The sequence below is a fragment of the Phascolarctos cinereus genome, unplaced genomic scaffold (genome assembly GCF_003287225.1).
Source record: "Phascolarctos cinereus isolate Bilbo 61053 unplaced genomic scaffold, phaCin_HiC Scaffold_9;HRSCAF=440, whole genome shotgun sequence".
Taxonomy (NCBI): domain Eukaryota; kingdom Metazoa; phylum Chordata; class Mammalia; order Diprotodontia; family Phascolarctidae; genus Phascolarctos; species Phascolarctos cinereus.
Window position 1 is genome coordinate 225,209,648 of NW_027556402.1, and position 14,905 is coordinate 225,224,552.

Genomic DNA, 14,905 nt, shown 5'->3' on the forward strand with positions numbered 1-14,905 from the left:
AATGAACCAGGCCCAGAAGGATTTCCCAGAGACCCTGAGATAAGGGGAAAATGAATATTCTTTTGCTGGGTTTTTTTCCAATAGGGGTGGTCTCTATAGCAAATACCTTTACAACATAATACGCAGGGTGGGGATTGCTCCTCTCCCCATTCCCTCCCCCAGTTCCCTCTGTGAGAACTTTAAAAAACAAAAGAAACCCAATCCCTTCCCCCCCCCAACCCAGCCACCCTCCCACCCCCCTCCCCAAAGCCAGGAAAGCTATGACAAACAGCACCTTGACATTGTTTTAATTCCAACGCTATCAGAAGTCAAAAGCATTAAAACAGAGAGGCTACTAACAGGACTGAAGATACTTTACTGTCTAAAATGGAAACGGAATGTTCGGGTTCAAATCTGTTGTGTGTGTGTGTGTGTGTGTGTGTGTGTGTGTGTGTGTGTGTGTGTGCTGTGTGTGTGTGTTTTTCTGAAAGAGGACAGTTTATTATCAATTCACAATGAAAGCAGCATGCAATTTATTTATTTTTTTTTCAACTTTTTTTTTTTAACGTTTTCAATTCTTGGCAACGGCAACAAACCACAATGTTATCAAGGAATGTAATGCAGACTTTTTTTTTCAGTTGTGCGCAAATGACTTTGTTTCCTTTCAGGTCATGGATATGTTCAATAAATAGATTGTAGAACCACTGTACTGTATAAACTTCATTTATACATGCAGTCCATAAAATTATTTTTTTTTCTTACTGAATAATTTACCCTGTTATGTATATATACAAATAGATAATTTTTTGTCTCAATATAATCTATACAACATAAATCCACTATCTTCCCCTTTTAATGGTCAGTGTACACACACAAGAAGTGTCTATTCTGATGAACCTCCAACCAACTCTCTTTTTATTATCCATGGTGAGCGCCCGCACGTAAGACTGGGTAGTTCGACACTGGGAGTTCCAATGCCTTTTGTCTATGCCTCTGCAGCCCTCTTTCGTATAACCCATGGGATTACACTTGGTCTCGTAGAAGTACTGCTTCAGTTGGCCTTTCGGGACCGGGACCTTTTCGAGGACGGTGACCGTCCCACCCGACATGTCCACCGCGGTCTTTTTATCCGCCGCCGTGACCCATTCGCTAATACTGTCACAGACGCTCAGCTCCCCCCGACGGGCGGGGTCGGAGTGGCGACGGACCCTCATGGACATGTTTGCCGCATCCAGGTAATTTTTGTATTCCTCAAGGAGGAAGAGCAGGGGGGGTTCCAAAGGCACTTGACTGCTAAGCATGACCCTAGACGTGTACAAGTCGGCGTCTTTATTCTCTTCCCTCGGCTGAACATGCTGGTCCTCATCCAGAAGCTCTTCTATCACATGCTCAAAAGTATCAGCCAAAGACGTCAGTCCCCTCGAAGCTGCCTTGGGAACATTCAGATTCTCCAGAGTTCCGTGGGGCCGCATACCTGGGTAGGCCAAGCTGCCTTGTCCTCGGACACTGGTTTCTTTCATGGGGGCAGCTTTCATGCAACCGAAGTATGAAATAACCATAGTAAGGAAAAGGATGGTCATCACTCTTCTCACCTGGTGGAACTGTGGGAAGGAGACAGAAGAGAAAAGGAAACGAGACGAGTTAAGGTTTTTGCTAGGACCCAACGCGGACGCGTGGCCCTCGGCTGGCTCAAGATTCAGTGATGCTCTGCAGGGTCAGGGTTTATTTACGTGTTGGCGACAAACGCCTAGCTGCTCACAGACACAAATTAATGTCAGTGGCCCATTATATTTAGTTTAATATAAAACAGAAACATGCAGTGTTTTCCCCAGGATTAGATCCTTGGCTGAAAGATAAACTCAAGATTAAATGGCTGCTAAGTAAGTAAAAAAATTGGGCAAATGATAGTTCCTCCTTTCCCACTCTCTTATCCAGGGAGTGCCACTTTGTAGGCTCAAAATTTAATGATACCTCCTGGTGTTCCCACTGTAATAGTGATGTCGGATAAGTTACTAAGCAACGATTGCAAGCATATTAGCAATGTTTTCCTGTCTCTTGCTTTAAAGTCAGTGACGTGCTGCTATCCTGGGGATATGAGATAGAAATAGCAGTGAGCCTCAGGGTCTTTCTGAGGACTCTTCTGGAGACAATTCAGGCAGGCACAACAGGCAATGGAGAGCTATGAGTTGGCTTCCCTGTTCCCAAACTTCCTCTCCCATGTGCCAGTTACCTTCAATTAGAGTCATTTAGCACTGGAAAACAAAACACAAGAAAACTTTTAAAGACCTCCTAGTCCATCCCCTTCATTTTAAGAGGTGAGAAAACTGGGATCCAAAGGTAAGTGACACAGCCAGGGTCACACAGCAGAACTGGGGCTAGAACCCACATCCCCCAACTCCTCGTCCAAGGCTCTTCAGAGGTAATACTAATTGGCATTTATGGGGTGCTCTCCATGCACGATCTCATTTGATCCTCACATCAGTCTCCTTGGGTAACCATTTTACAGAAGGAAACTGAGGCTTAGACAGCATAAGAGACCAGCCCAGGGTTTCACCCCCAATAGGTGTCAGAAGAGCGATTTGAAGCTAGGGTCTTCCCGACTCTTAAGTCCAGCACTCTGCTGTCTCTACCACCACATGCTTTTTCTCAAAGGGTTACCTTGGTCATGATTATGAATGTTGTGATGCTCCCTACCCTTGGATTCTGATGAGACCTCCCTTCCACAAACTGACATAACAATAGCAGTGTGTCTGTGTCAGAGTAAACCTGGAAGGACCAGGATTCAGGAGAAACGTGGTCATTTCGGACGGATGCGATGGTCACTGAATCACAGAATCTGTGAGTTAGGAGGGATGTTGCCTACTCCAGCTCCCTGCCTGATGTAGGAATCTTTTCTGTAAACAATGGGTGACCCAGGCTCTACTTGGCATCCTCTCGGGACCTGCTACCCATGGGAACTTGGGCCAGAAAGGGGGTTTCCTGTCTCTTGCTCTAAGCTACGGCCTCTCTGGGTCTTAGTTTTCTTGTCTGTAAAGTGAGGGGTTGGACTGGGGGACCCCTTCCAGCTCTGTGATCCTATTATGTCAAACTTAGTGCCTTCTGAGGCAGCTCATTCACATTGTGGTTAGCTAAAATGAGTAAGTTGTCCCCTAGACTAAGCTGAAATCTGCCTCTCTGAAGCTTCTAATCGTTGCTTCCACCGAGTCAAGAAGAATAAGTAAAGCTTGCTCCGTTGCAATATGAAAGCCCTTCTGATATTGGGACAAATGTCCATTACTAAGTCTTCTGAAGTTCTACATTTAGAGTTCAAGAATCTGAGTTCCACTCCCACCTCTCCTACTTACTGGCTGTGCTGTGTACTATGACCCTGCACCTTTACATTTCCTAGGTCTTAGTTCTCTCACTTGTAAAATGAGGGGGTAAAGAAAGAAACAAGCATTTAATTAAGCACCTACTCTGCTACGTGCTCGAACCTCGTAACAACCCTAGCTGTTCTTGTTAGGTTGCATCTGACTCTCTGTGACCCCATTTGGGGTTTTCTTGGCAAAGACACTGGAGTGGTTTGCCATTTCCTTCTCCAGCTCATTTTACAGATAAGGAAACTGAGGCAATTGGGGTTAAGTGACTTGCCTAAGGTCACACAGTTAAGTAAGTATCTGAAGTCACATTTGAACTCAGGTCCTCCTGACTCCAGGCCCAGCACTCTATCCACTGTGCCACCTCAGCACTGGTAGATAGGTGCTCTTATTATCATCCCCATTTTATAGTTTAGGAAACTGAGGTAAGTGACAATTAGCCAGGAACATATAACTAACAAATGTCTGAAGCCAGATTTGAACCCAGGTCTTCCTGACTACAGGCCCAGTGTCCTGTCCACTGTACCAGGTCTTAGACTATTTGACTCCTGAGATCCTTCCAACTTTTAGATCTAGATCCCTTCTAGATTTATGATTCTGAGATAATCTTCCTCAAGGCTGAATCTCCCAGGACCTTCTACCACTTTTCATGTGGTATGCCCTCCAAAAAGCCTCACCATTCTGGTCATACTCATTTTGGAGTGGGTCTAGCTTGTCAAGGTATCTCCTACAATGTAGGACCCAAAACTTGACTCAGTGCTTCACACAGAACTGGTATAAAAAGCAGAGGGCCTACCAACTGTCTTGCTCCAGACACCAGATGAATGTTAATACAGCTAGTTGCATTAGCTGCATAGGCAACCTTAATACACCATCGATGAACATTGAACCCGATACCCACAAAAAGTAGTCATTTTCATATATACTATTGAGCCGTGGTTCCCTCATCATCAACTACTTCCTAATACTTTGCACCAATAAAGACAAAACAAAACAAAACAAAAACCATCAACACCTTGGCAATTGGGCTTTTTTGGTTTGTAACTGATTTAATTAGGAAATCATAGGATCGTGGATTCAGAGCTCCACAGGAGCTCCAAGGTCATCTAGTCCATCCCTGACTGCCATTTTGTAGAGGGAGGGGACTTTGGAGTTTTGGTTTGTAACTGATTTAATTAGGAAATCATAGGATCGTGGATTCAGAGCTCCACAGGAGCTCCAAGGTCATCTAGTCCATCCCTGACTGCCATTTTATAGAGGGAGGGGACTTTGGAGTTTTGGTTTGTAACTGATTTAATTAGGAAATCATAGGATCGTGGATTCAGAGCTCCACAGGAGCTCCAAGGTCATCTAGTCCATCCCTGACTGCCATTTTGTAGAGGGAGGGGATTTTGGAACCTGTCCAGTCCAACTCTGCCCTTTTACAGATGAGGAAATTGAAGCCCAGAGGCTTGGAATGAATGACCTGTGCAATGCCTCCCACAGATGGTGAAAGGGGAAGGATTTGAACCTGTTTTCTCTGACTCCAAAGGCAGTACCACCCTGTGTGGATTTCTACATTTCAAACACAGCTTCTAAAAAGCAGCAACATTTTGCTCATTTCTGCACAGCCAGCTGAGGTTTATTTATATGCCTTTGAAGTTTTTGGGGAAGTCCCTTAGCAGCACACAACATTGCTTGTCCTTTCCCAGCTTGCCAGAGGGCTGCTCTAAGTACTCTGGGAAGCCAATTAGAGAAAAAAGAGTGAGTGAAGAGGAAATCATTCTGCAAGACGGATACCAGACAAGCATCCTGCAGGGGAGGACATCAGACTTGCTGACCTGAAACGCTGCGTCCATTAGTCATATTTAGAAGAGGCTTCCCCGGGTCCCGCCCTCTAACAGGATCATTCCTGCTTTTCACATCCACTGATAGATGACTTGAATAAAGATGCATCCCAAGCATTCATGGTAGCATAGGTCTGGAACTAAATGGGATCTTTAAGGCCACCTAGGGCAAGCTTCTCTTTCTTGCCGGTGAGAAAGCTAAGATTCCCACACAGGATGAGTGATTTGCCTAAGAATTATATAGCTTTATCAGAGATAATATCTGAACCCAGGTCTGCCACTTCCAGAGCCAGAAGAATCCTTTGAACTATGACCATGCTGCCTCCTTAGCGTCTCAAAAACGGATAGGAAATAGGATATAATATGAGGATAATTCATAGGACGCTGTCATTGGTAAAGACCTTGGACATCATTCTATCCAACCTCTTCATTGAACAGAAAGGGACGTAAGGCCTTATTTATTTAACTTCGTAGAGAAAATTAGTGGCAAAGCAGAGACTAGAACCCAGGTTTCCTGACTCTTAGTCACTTCTCACCCCAGTTATAATAATAACCTATTCACTGGTCTCCCCATTTCCACTCTCTTCACTTTCCAATGCGTATCCTCCACATAGCAGCCAAACTGATGTCCTTACAGCACCATTACTCCCAGCTCAAGAAACTCCAATGGCTTTTGCTCACCTTTAGGGTCAAAATCAAACTACTCTGTTTGGCACTGAATGCCCCATGCCAGAAGTTGGCAAACAATGGCCTGCCACTTAATTTTCTTATGGGCCATGAGCTAAAACCATTCTAAGCTCAGGTACCATATGAAAATAGGTGGTGGGCTGAATTTGGCCCATTAACTGTGGTTTGCTGATCCCTGGTACATAGTAAGCACTTGAATACTTGCTGATTTTCTAACTGATACAGCTGGTAATGGTGGGGCTTCAACCTCACCATTACTGTAATAATGACTCTAAGGCTCTAATAAAATCTTTACAAGCTTGTTGAATAGGACTCTCTTTCATGGATTCTGTTTCAGCAAAATCAGGCCTTTTTGGTTTTCTCTACATGCAAAATTCTGTCTCCTGTCTCCATGGACCTTTGCATGAGCTGTGATGTACTCCCTTCTCATCTCTGCCTTGAAGAATTCCCAAATTCTTCCAAGGTTGGGTTAGAGTGCCACCTCCTACAGAAAGCCTATCCTTCTCCTGGAAATTACTTTCTTTTGATTTTATATTTAATTTTCAGCATGTAAACTGTTTCCTTTCCTCACCTGTATCCCCTAAAAAATATAAGCTTCTTGTGGGCAGGGATTATTTCATTTTTTGACTTTGGCTTCACAGTGCCTGGCACACAGTCTGCAATTAAAGAATGTTTGCTGAATTGAACTGAATTGAATTAATGCAGTTCTCTTTCCATCAGATCTGCCATCCCATTCCTGAAAACTCATGGACTAACATGGTATACTACCTCTAGTCAGTAGGTGATGACAAAAAGTGGGGGAATCAGGCTAAGGGTTGCTCTTCCCACTTTTGTAAGTGATGATATTGTGTCTTCCACCATTAGGAAAACCTCCTTATCATTACTGAGCACACACCCATCTTCCAGCACATGTCGGTCTAACCTTGTACTGAGAATATGCTTGCACAGATTCCCTTGGTTTTCACAATGGCCCAGTCTTGCCATGTCCCTGGGAGGGGTGAACAGGTTTGGACGAAACAAGTAATCCCGTATTTTGAGGGTCAGCCTTTAGGAAGGTTCTGTTACAGCTTGGGAACAACAGATTTTTTTAATTTTTGGTCAAGGAGGATGGAGGAAAATAAGGTACATGATTTTTCTTCAGTTTTCTCAGCCTAAGGGGGCTAATTCACATTCAGATTGGTGTTGGGTATGAGAACATTTGGATGAAGCGATGGCTATGTTTCCCAGTTAGTTCCCATTGGAGAACCTCACATTGATTGGGAGTCCTTCTTTTGTTTGCTTTCCATTCATTCTATCTGACAATTTAGGTGTCTCCTTCTTTTATACCTCCCTCAAGGTATCAGTAAATACCCGATTAGGGATTTCTTCATCAGCTGCAATGGTTTAATCCAATCTGACATATGTCTCTCAAGTACCTTTTATTTCCTTGAAAGTCAGTTTGGACAGAGAGCCCAGCCTTCCAGTTGAAGCCCACCATTATAGTTGTATCTGTCAGCCAGTCCACAAGTATTACTAAGTGCTTACTTTGTGCCAAGCACTGAGCTTGCAAGGCATATAAAGAAAGGCAAACCCTCCCCCCCACAATCTGTATCCTCAAGAAGTGTAACAGGAGAGACTACATAGTAATAATTAGGTGCATATATAATATATTCAGAGGAGACAGAAGTAATCTAGGAGAAGCCATTAGCAGTTGGTGGGTTGGAAAGGGCCACCTGGAGAAGGGGGAATTTGAGCTGATCTTTGAAGGAAGCCAGGAAGCCTAAGAGGAAGAGGTGAGGGGGCAGAGCAATCTGGATTTTGAGAAAAACCAGTGCAAAGTCAAGGAGGTGGCAAAGGAAGTGTTTAATTTAAGAAACTGAATGTAGGCCAGTGCAGAGTGTATGGAAGGGGCCAGGTTGGAAGAGGACTAGAAAGGTAGGTAGGGGCCAGGTTATGAAAACTTTACATGCCAAATAAAGGACTTTTGATTTTGGATATTTGATGTTGGAGAAGACACCAGAGCTTATTGAGTGGGAAGGGGTGTGTGCATATGTGTGTGTGTGTGTGTGTGTGTGTGTGTGTCAGTGTCCCAGGCAACTATTTTAAAACTATAAGTTGCAAAACAATTGCTGATTTGCGTTGCAGGGAGTTTCTTCACTAAGAATTCTCCTCACTGATGACATCACAGGTCTGCACCAAAATACGGAGAGTCCTGAGCACAACAGCTCTCAGCCTTAGTCTGTTAACTTTACACTTTGTCAGATCTGAGGGTTCTCTTTGTGGGTACCTTTCACACCTTCTTATCCAGTGTGATTCTCTCCCATGTCTTTCCATAAACATTCCCTGGACAGCCTTCCTCTCAGTCTTTCAATATCCTGGGTCATACCAACATAGCAACCGGCCTATCCATGTAGAGTCTCTAGCTCTCAATAGATGATTGGCCTGAACCCTTTTCAAGTCGTACATATCTTTTACATGACTTCTCACACAATGTCATTGCAGGTAACATGCCACAGCCTGTGTCTGCTCACCACAAGTCTTTCCTTTGCCTGTCATTTTAATTCTTCTAGCTGCTCCGTGATTCATAACTGGAGAGTATAACCAGAGGGCAAAAAGTTGTATTAAAGAAATGATAGAGAACAGTTTGGGATCACCAAAATCACTGTCTACTTTTCCCCAATATATACCCCAATCTCTTCTTCCTGCTCAAATCTGGCCACACTTTATTGTCCATTTGTAGTGCCCCTGCACTGGTTAAAAAATACTAGATAAGTTGCCCATTCAGAGATGTCATAGTCTAGGCTAGGGGTTGGACAAATTGGGCCCATCTCTTATTTTTGTTTTTCAGCTTGTCTTGAGCTAAGAATGGTTTAACTTCTGGGCCATACAAAAACAGGCCCTGGGCCCAATCTGACCCATCAGCCATAACTGCCGATCCCTGGTCTAAGCAATATATGTTTCATCTACTTTGATTTTCTGGCATGGATCATTACAGCAGTCTTTTGCACATTTCTGTGGATTTCATGGAGGAGTTTTTAAAGCGTTCTGGGATGGGGACCAGACCCGTGATTTCACTAGTTTGTGGCTCGCCATCTTCCAAAGTAGGCCAACAGTTTCTCTGTATCTTTTAGTCCTTGCCTAGAACACTGAGGAATTAAGTGACCTGTCAGGATCAACTAGTATATATCAGAAGTAGGATTTGAATACAGGTCTTCCTGGTTCTGAAGATGACTGTCTATCCACAATGCCACACTTGCTCTCATTTTTCTGGGGCTGGATTTAAATATTGTGAACAGAAGCATTTGTGGAATTTTGCCATCCACCAGAAAGCCCTTCCTTTCATTTGGATTCTACCTTTTATATCTTCTATAACACTGGTGAGCATGTTAGCTTTCTTTCTGTTTTACACATTTCTTAAAGATAATACTCAAAGAAGCAATAAATAATATTATTTCCATGGTTATATTTGACATAGAGTCTTACATAATTTTAATGTATGTGTTGAAGATACTTTGAGGAAGAATCTTTGAGGCTCCATTTCATTGTGCCAAATCAAATGATTTTCAAAAATAAATAACACACATGGGGGCTTTTTCTCTTTACCTCTTAGTTGGACTATGGTTATAAAGATGTGGTCTGCTGTGGAAAATTGTCTGTGAAATCCTGACTCTTCTCAAGTTTTCATCAAAGACACTATCAAAGTGTACATAGATTCTTTTTCGAGTCCAGCTATAGAGATAAAAAAGCAGGCATCTGGGGCTTGTAGATGTTGATGCCTTGAAGCATATGCTAGTCAATTCTTTCTGGTAAATACATTTTGCAATCTTTTCCATTTTGGAGAATCTTTTCTTCAAAATAAATTGAACATTAGATTCCTGAGTATCTTTAAAATTCTGTTTGCCTCTGGCGTAGATTTTCTCCTTTGGCAATTGGCTTCAAATCCAGTTAGTTTTTTGCATGTTGCAGGGATGGGGAACCTGTGACCTCGAGGCCACATGTGGCCTTCTAGGTCCTCAAGTATGGCTCTTTGACTGAATCCAAACTTAACGGAACAAATCCTTTTATTAAGGATCTTATTAAGGAACCACTAATAGTGGGTCGAACTCTGTCCCTGGTGTCAAAAGACCCCAGTTCAGTTCCTTATTACCTATGCTAACTTATACAAGTCAACTAACCTCTTGGATCTCAGTGTCATCATCATCTATAAAAGAAGGGGGCTGTATTAGATGATCTCTGAAGTCCCTTCCATCTCTAAATACCATGACCCTATGGTTCCTGACATCTTCTTCTTAAGTACTAGGGCTATTTCCTCACATAATGAATCAGGTTCTGAGGTTTACCAGGAAGGTTTTAAGTGATGTAGAAATCTAGATTAAACATGGCATCCAAATGTAATTTGCATTTTGTGCTACTTTCTTCCCACCTCTCACCCCCAAATGTGGCTATTCTATAAGGCTTTCTGCTTTTCTCTTTTTGAACACTCTCTGCTAGAGACCTCATCCATTTTCATAATTTTGGCAATCTATTCTGTGTTGATAATTCCCAGTTTTACAGCTCCAGTCCTGGCCTGCCTCCCTCCCAAGTTCCAGTTCTGAATCTCTAATTGCCTACGAAACGTTTCTAACTGAATGGTTTGTAGTCACCTTAGACTCAACATGTCTAAAATTAAGCTTATCATATTTCCCCAGAACTGCTCCTCCTCTCAGTTCTCCCATCTTTGCCAATGGAACTACCCAGTAACTAGCTGAGAACCTCTGACTCATTTCTGTCCTGTATCTTTGAGTCACTTCCTCTCCTCTTTCCATCCTTCTGTTACTGACCTTGTTCAGGCCCTCCTTTAGTCTAGGCATCTAACAAATGCTCGTTGACTGACTGATGCTTGGTTCTTTCAAACCATTTAGTAAGCACTTAATACGGTATAAAACACTGAGCTAAAAGTTGGGATAAAAAAAAGTCCTTTGAGCCTCTTAAAAGGTATAGTTTTTTTAAATCTTAGTTTAGAAAAGGACCGAAAAAAAAAAAAAACAACAAAACTCCTGCAGACACACAACACTCCTAGGCCTTCATGAATCCACCTTCTGTATAGAAGCTGTCTTCATGACACAGAACAGTAACTGCTCACAGCAACCCAATGGGAGTCTCAGACAGTCACTGGGAATCATGCTTGCAGCCAAATGTGAAATTTCAAATCCTCTGACTTCCTTTTCCTTCCTTCCCTACTCTCTTCAATTAGTAAGCTGCCAGTTCCCAAGAAAGTATGACCAATTAACTAACAGCCTCCATGACTACAACCCTCATTTTCCCAAGTCCTACTGCAGGATTCTTTGGCCTTCTGGATGACCTATTTCACTGCATCAAAAGAGATGTAAAAGATAAAGGAGAAAAGCAGTATTGCTAAATATATTGTGAGTTAATGGTATTCATCTATATCCATATATTTATAATGCTTTTATGCACCTATAACTATCATTATATACATGTAAGCGCATAATTGACTATTGAATTCCTTTAAAGCTGAAGGTGGTGAAGTAGATAGAACCCTGGGCCTGGTGTCAGGAAGACTCATCTTCATGAGTTAGAATCCAGCCTCAGACACTCACTAGCTTTGTGACCCTGGGCAAGTCATTCAACCCTGTTTGCCTCAGTTTTCTCATCTGCAAAATGAGTTGGAGAAGGAAATGGCAAACCACTCCAATATCTTTGCCGAGAAGACCCCAAACGGGGTCATGAAGAGTTGGACGTGATTGAACAAGTGCCATCTCCTCCATGAAGCCCTCCTTATCCCTGTGGTTGGTAATTAATGATCTTCCCCTCCCTGCCACGTGGCACTTTGGTCTGCCACTCTCAAATGTACTTCCCCTGTAATGTCATGTGTTGTATAGTTCTGTGTTTATGTCCTACCTTCCTACTAGACTGTGAGTTCACTCCATTAGGGATTATTGGCTTATTTTAACTTATTATCCCTCTGATTCAGTAAGCACTTGTTAAGCACCTACTAGGTGTAAGGCTTATACTGTGTCAGGTGCTGGGGATGCAAAGACAGAGAACAAAAGTGTTCCTGCTCTCGGGAGCTGTGGTTTTACTGTAAGGCCTCACACACAAAGCTCTGAGCACAGTTGGAACCTTGGCTTAATACAGTCATTCAATGGATGAGAGGCAGTATGGATGGAAAGCTGGCCTGAGGCCAGGAAGACCTGGGTTCAAGTCCTGGCTGTGCGGCTCTGGCTAAATCACTTAACCTTTCAATGCCTTAGTCAACTCTCTAAGACTCTTCAGGAACAGAGAGGGTATCAACCTGCATTAGAGAGGAAGTTTCCTCCTCTGGGAGGTCCCTATATCAATGAAATTGCAGATGCAATCCAGAGAGTCACAGAATTTCAGGGAGGTGGATGAGAGCTGAGAAGTCATCTAATTTAACTTGATCATTAATTCTCCTTCATTCTGCTCTACAAATAAAGAGACAACATAACCACGACCATTATATCCTATGGAGGTTTCCATCCTTGGCCTATCCTACACTAAAATGAAAACCCAATGAAAGCTCCAAGAAGAGCTTAGCAGGAGACATCTGCACACCTCAGAGAACTCCTCAAGGTGTTGTCCTGAAGACCTCCACTTGCTAAGCAATCTACCAGATGTATGTGTCCAAGCTCTGGTGCCTTAGTAAGGCTCCCTTCCATTCACGCAGCACAGAATGGATTCCCACCGTTTTGTGGCCACCTGATTCTCCCAATCACCCTAGGAGGTTGTAAGGGTAGGGATTCTTTTCTTCAAGATGAGGAAAAGGCAAAGGTATGAAGGAATCTGCCACCTACATGAGCACGTGAGCTCATATGTGAAGGGACAATATGACTTTAAGAGGCAGTTTGGGATAGTGGGTAGGGTGCTGGACTCATGGTTGGGAAGACTTCTCTTTCACACTTAGGAATGGTGTGACTTTGGACATGACTTAACTGCTCCATGCCTCAATTTCTTCACATCTGAAATGGGGGTGATAACCCTAGTGTTACCTTTACAGGGTTGTCATGGGATTCAGGTTAAGTAATGCATGTCAAGTGTTATAAATATTAAACCATTAAATATAGTTAGTATCATCATCATCATCATCATTAACTAGTCAGAGGACTGGGTTCAAATCCTGCCATTTACTACTGTCTCTCTGGGCTAGTTTTCTCATCTATAAAGTGAAGGTTTTGGAATAGAGAAGCATTACGGTCCTTGGTATAACGAAAAGGCCATTACTTTAACGTTCAAGAATCTTACCTCTGATGCTTATTATCTGTATGACCTTGGGTAATAAGTCAGTTAAACTTGTTCAATCTCAGTTTCCTTATCTGTAAAGGAGGGCTCTGAGATCCTTAATCCATAAGTCACATGGGGTAGTGGTCAGGGAAGAGGCTCAAATTAACTTGTCTTCCAGGACTGAGACAGGGACTAGAACTGATTACATTAACACAGAGAACTAAATGAGAAAATTCTCTACCAATTCAGGTTGGCACGTTTTCTGGAGCGTGAAGTCTCAGTGAGTTGTCTTGAGCAGTGACTTAATTTGGTCAAGGTCAGATATCTCAACTTAAGATCTTCTTAGAGCTTTCTTTGGGTTTTCATTTTAGCTCTATGTAATATACATACATATATAATATTATGTGTTTATATTATATATACATACATATAGAAATATATATATATATACATACATATATGTGTGTATACACACACACACACACATATATATATATATATATATATATATATATATATATATATATATATGTATATGTATATACACACACACACATACATATATATGTATATATTTAGTGTGGGGTAGACCAAAGATGGAAACCTCCATAGAGCTAGTATAGCCAGGTAGGATTTGAACCCAGGTATTTTTGAATCATAGGCCTCCTCTCTATCTACTACTTCCAGTAATAAATGACTACAACAAACAAACAAGAAATTTGGAGAGCCCCCAAGTGATCCTATCTCTCAAATGAAGCACACCATGTAAAAGTACCATTTAATGCAAGAAAATTAGAGACTCTTACTCAAAATAGGTAGATAAATAGATAGATGGACAGATAGATATACACACATATATTTGCTATTTACAAAGCCAGGTCCCCAATTAGTGAGAATGATGAGTCCCTGAAATGGTAAGATTATTCGAATCTATCCTATATATTTCCATCAAGCTAGAACCAATTACTACATTTTACATAATTACAACTTTGGATTGTGAAAATTTGAATACATATAACCACTTCATGGGGATTTAGACCTAGCTGTACCGTCATTATAGTCAGGTATTATCCTGCAAGTAGGCTACCGGGGCCCCTTCCAGAGACCTAAGCTCCTATGGCCTAGGTTACAATTCTAGCTATGCCATTCACTGGTTGTATGACCTCAGCCAAGCAACGGCTTCTCTGGGAAGCAACTTATTCATCTGCAAAGAACAGGTGGAGGGGAGGGTTTGAACTGGATGACATCTTTGGTCCTTTTGACCTCTAAATTTATGATATGCTTCTCCCATTGTCCTAAAGCCCTTTATCTGGAATTCTCCTTTGCCCCTATCACAGTTTATCTTGTGTCTTGCTTACTTATACATGCCATAGTTGACTTATTCAACCATGAGCCCCTTGTGGGCAGCGCCAGCACTGAGCATTAATAAGTATTGGTTCAATGATATATTTAACCATGAGCAAGTCACCTAACCTGTCTCAGTCTCAATTTTCTTATCTATGAATTGGACTTGATGTCTTCTAAGGTCTCTTCTAGCTCTTGATCTGTGATCCTAAGAAAGAATAAACAAATGAAACAGAAGGGACTCAGCTGAAATAAATGATGATCATACTATCCCCAAAGCTTTATGAAGAAGCAAATATTAAAAACAACAATAAAGACCCTGGGTTGTTTTTTTTTTTTAAGGGCCAGGATTCCTTTTCCCCATTCCCAACCTCTTTTGCCATTTAAAAAAATATTTTCAAAACAAACAGATTCTTTAGGAAGTTGTGTGTGCTAGGGGTAACTTCCCCTGAGTGAAGAAGGAGGGACCACAAACTCTCATTCCAATTATAG

At 42.1% G+C, this 14,905-nt stretch overlaps 1 protein-coding gene across 5 annotated transcripts in view; it reads right to left on the reverse strand.

Annotated features, from left to right (window-relative positions):
* Positions 1-270: 270 nt before the first annotated feature.
* Positions 271-14,905, reverse strand: part of BDNF (brain derived neurotrophic factor) — an 80,525-nt gene continuing 65,890 nt past the window's right edge. For all 5 annotated transcript variants that reach the window (XM_020977977.2, XM_020977979.2, XM_020977976.2 and 2 more), the window contains exon 2: positions 271-1,580. In XM_020977977.2, the coding sequence (XP_020833636.1) occupies positions 819-1,580 (762 nt within the window). In that variant the 3' untranslated portion in view covers positions 271-818. The remainder of the gene's footprint in view (positions 1,581-14,905) is intronic.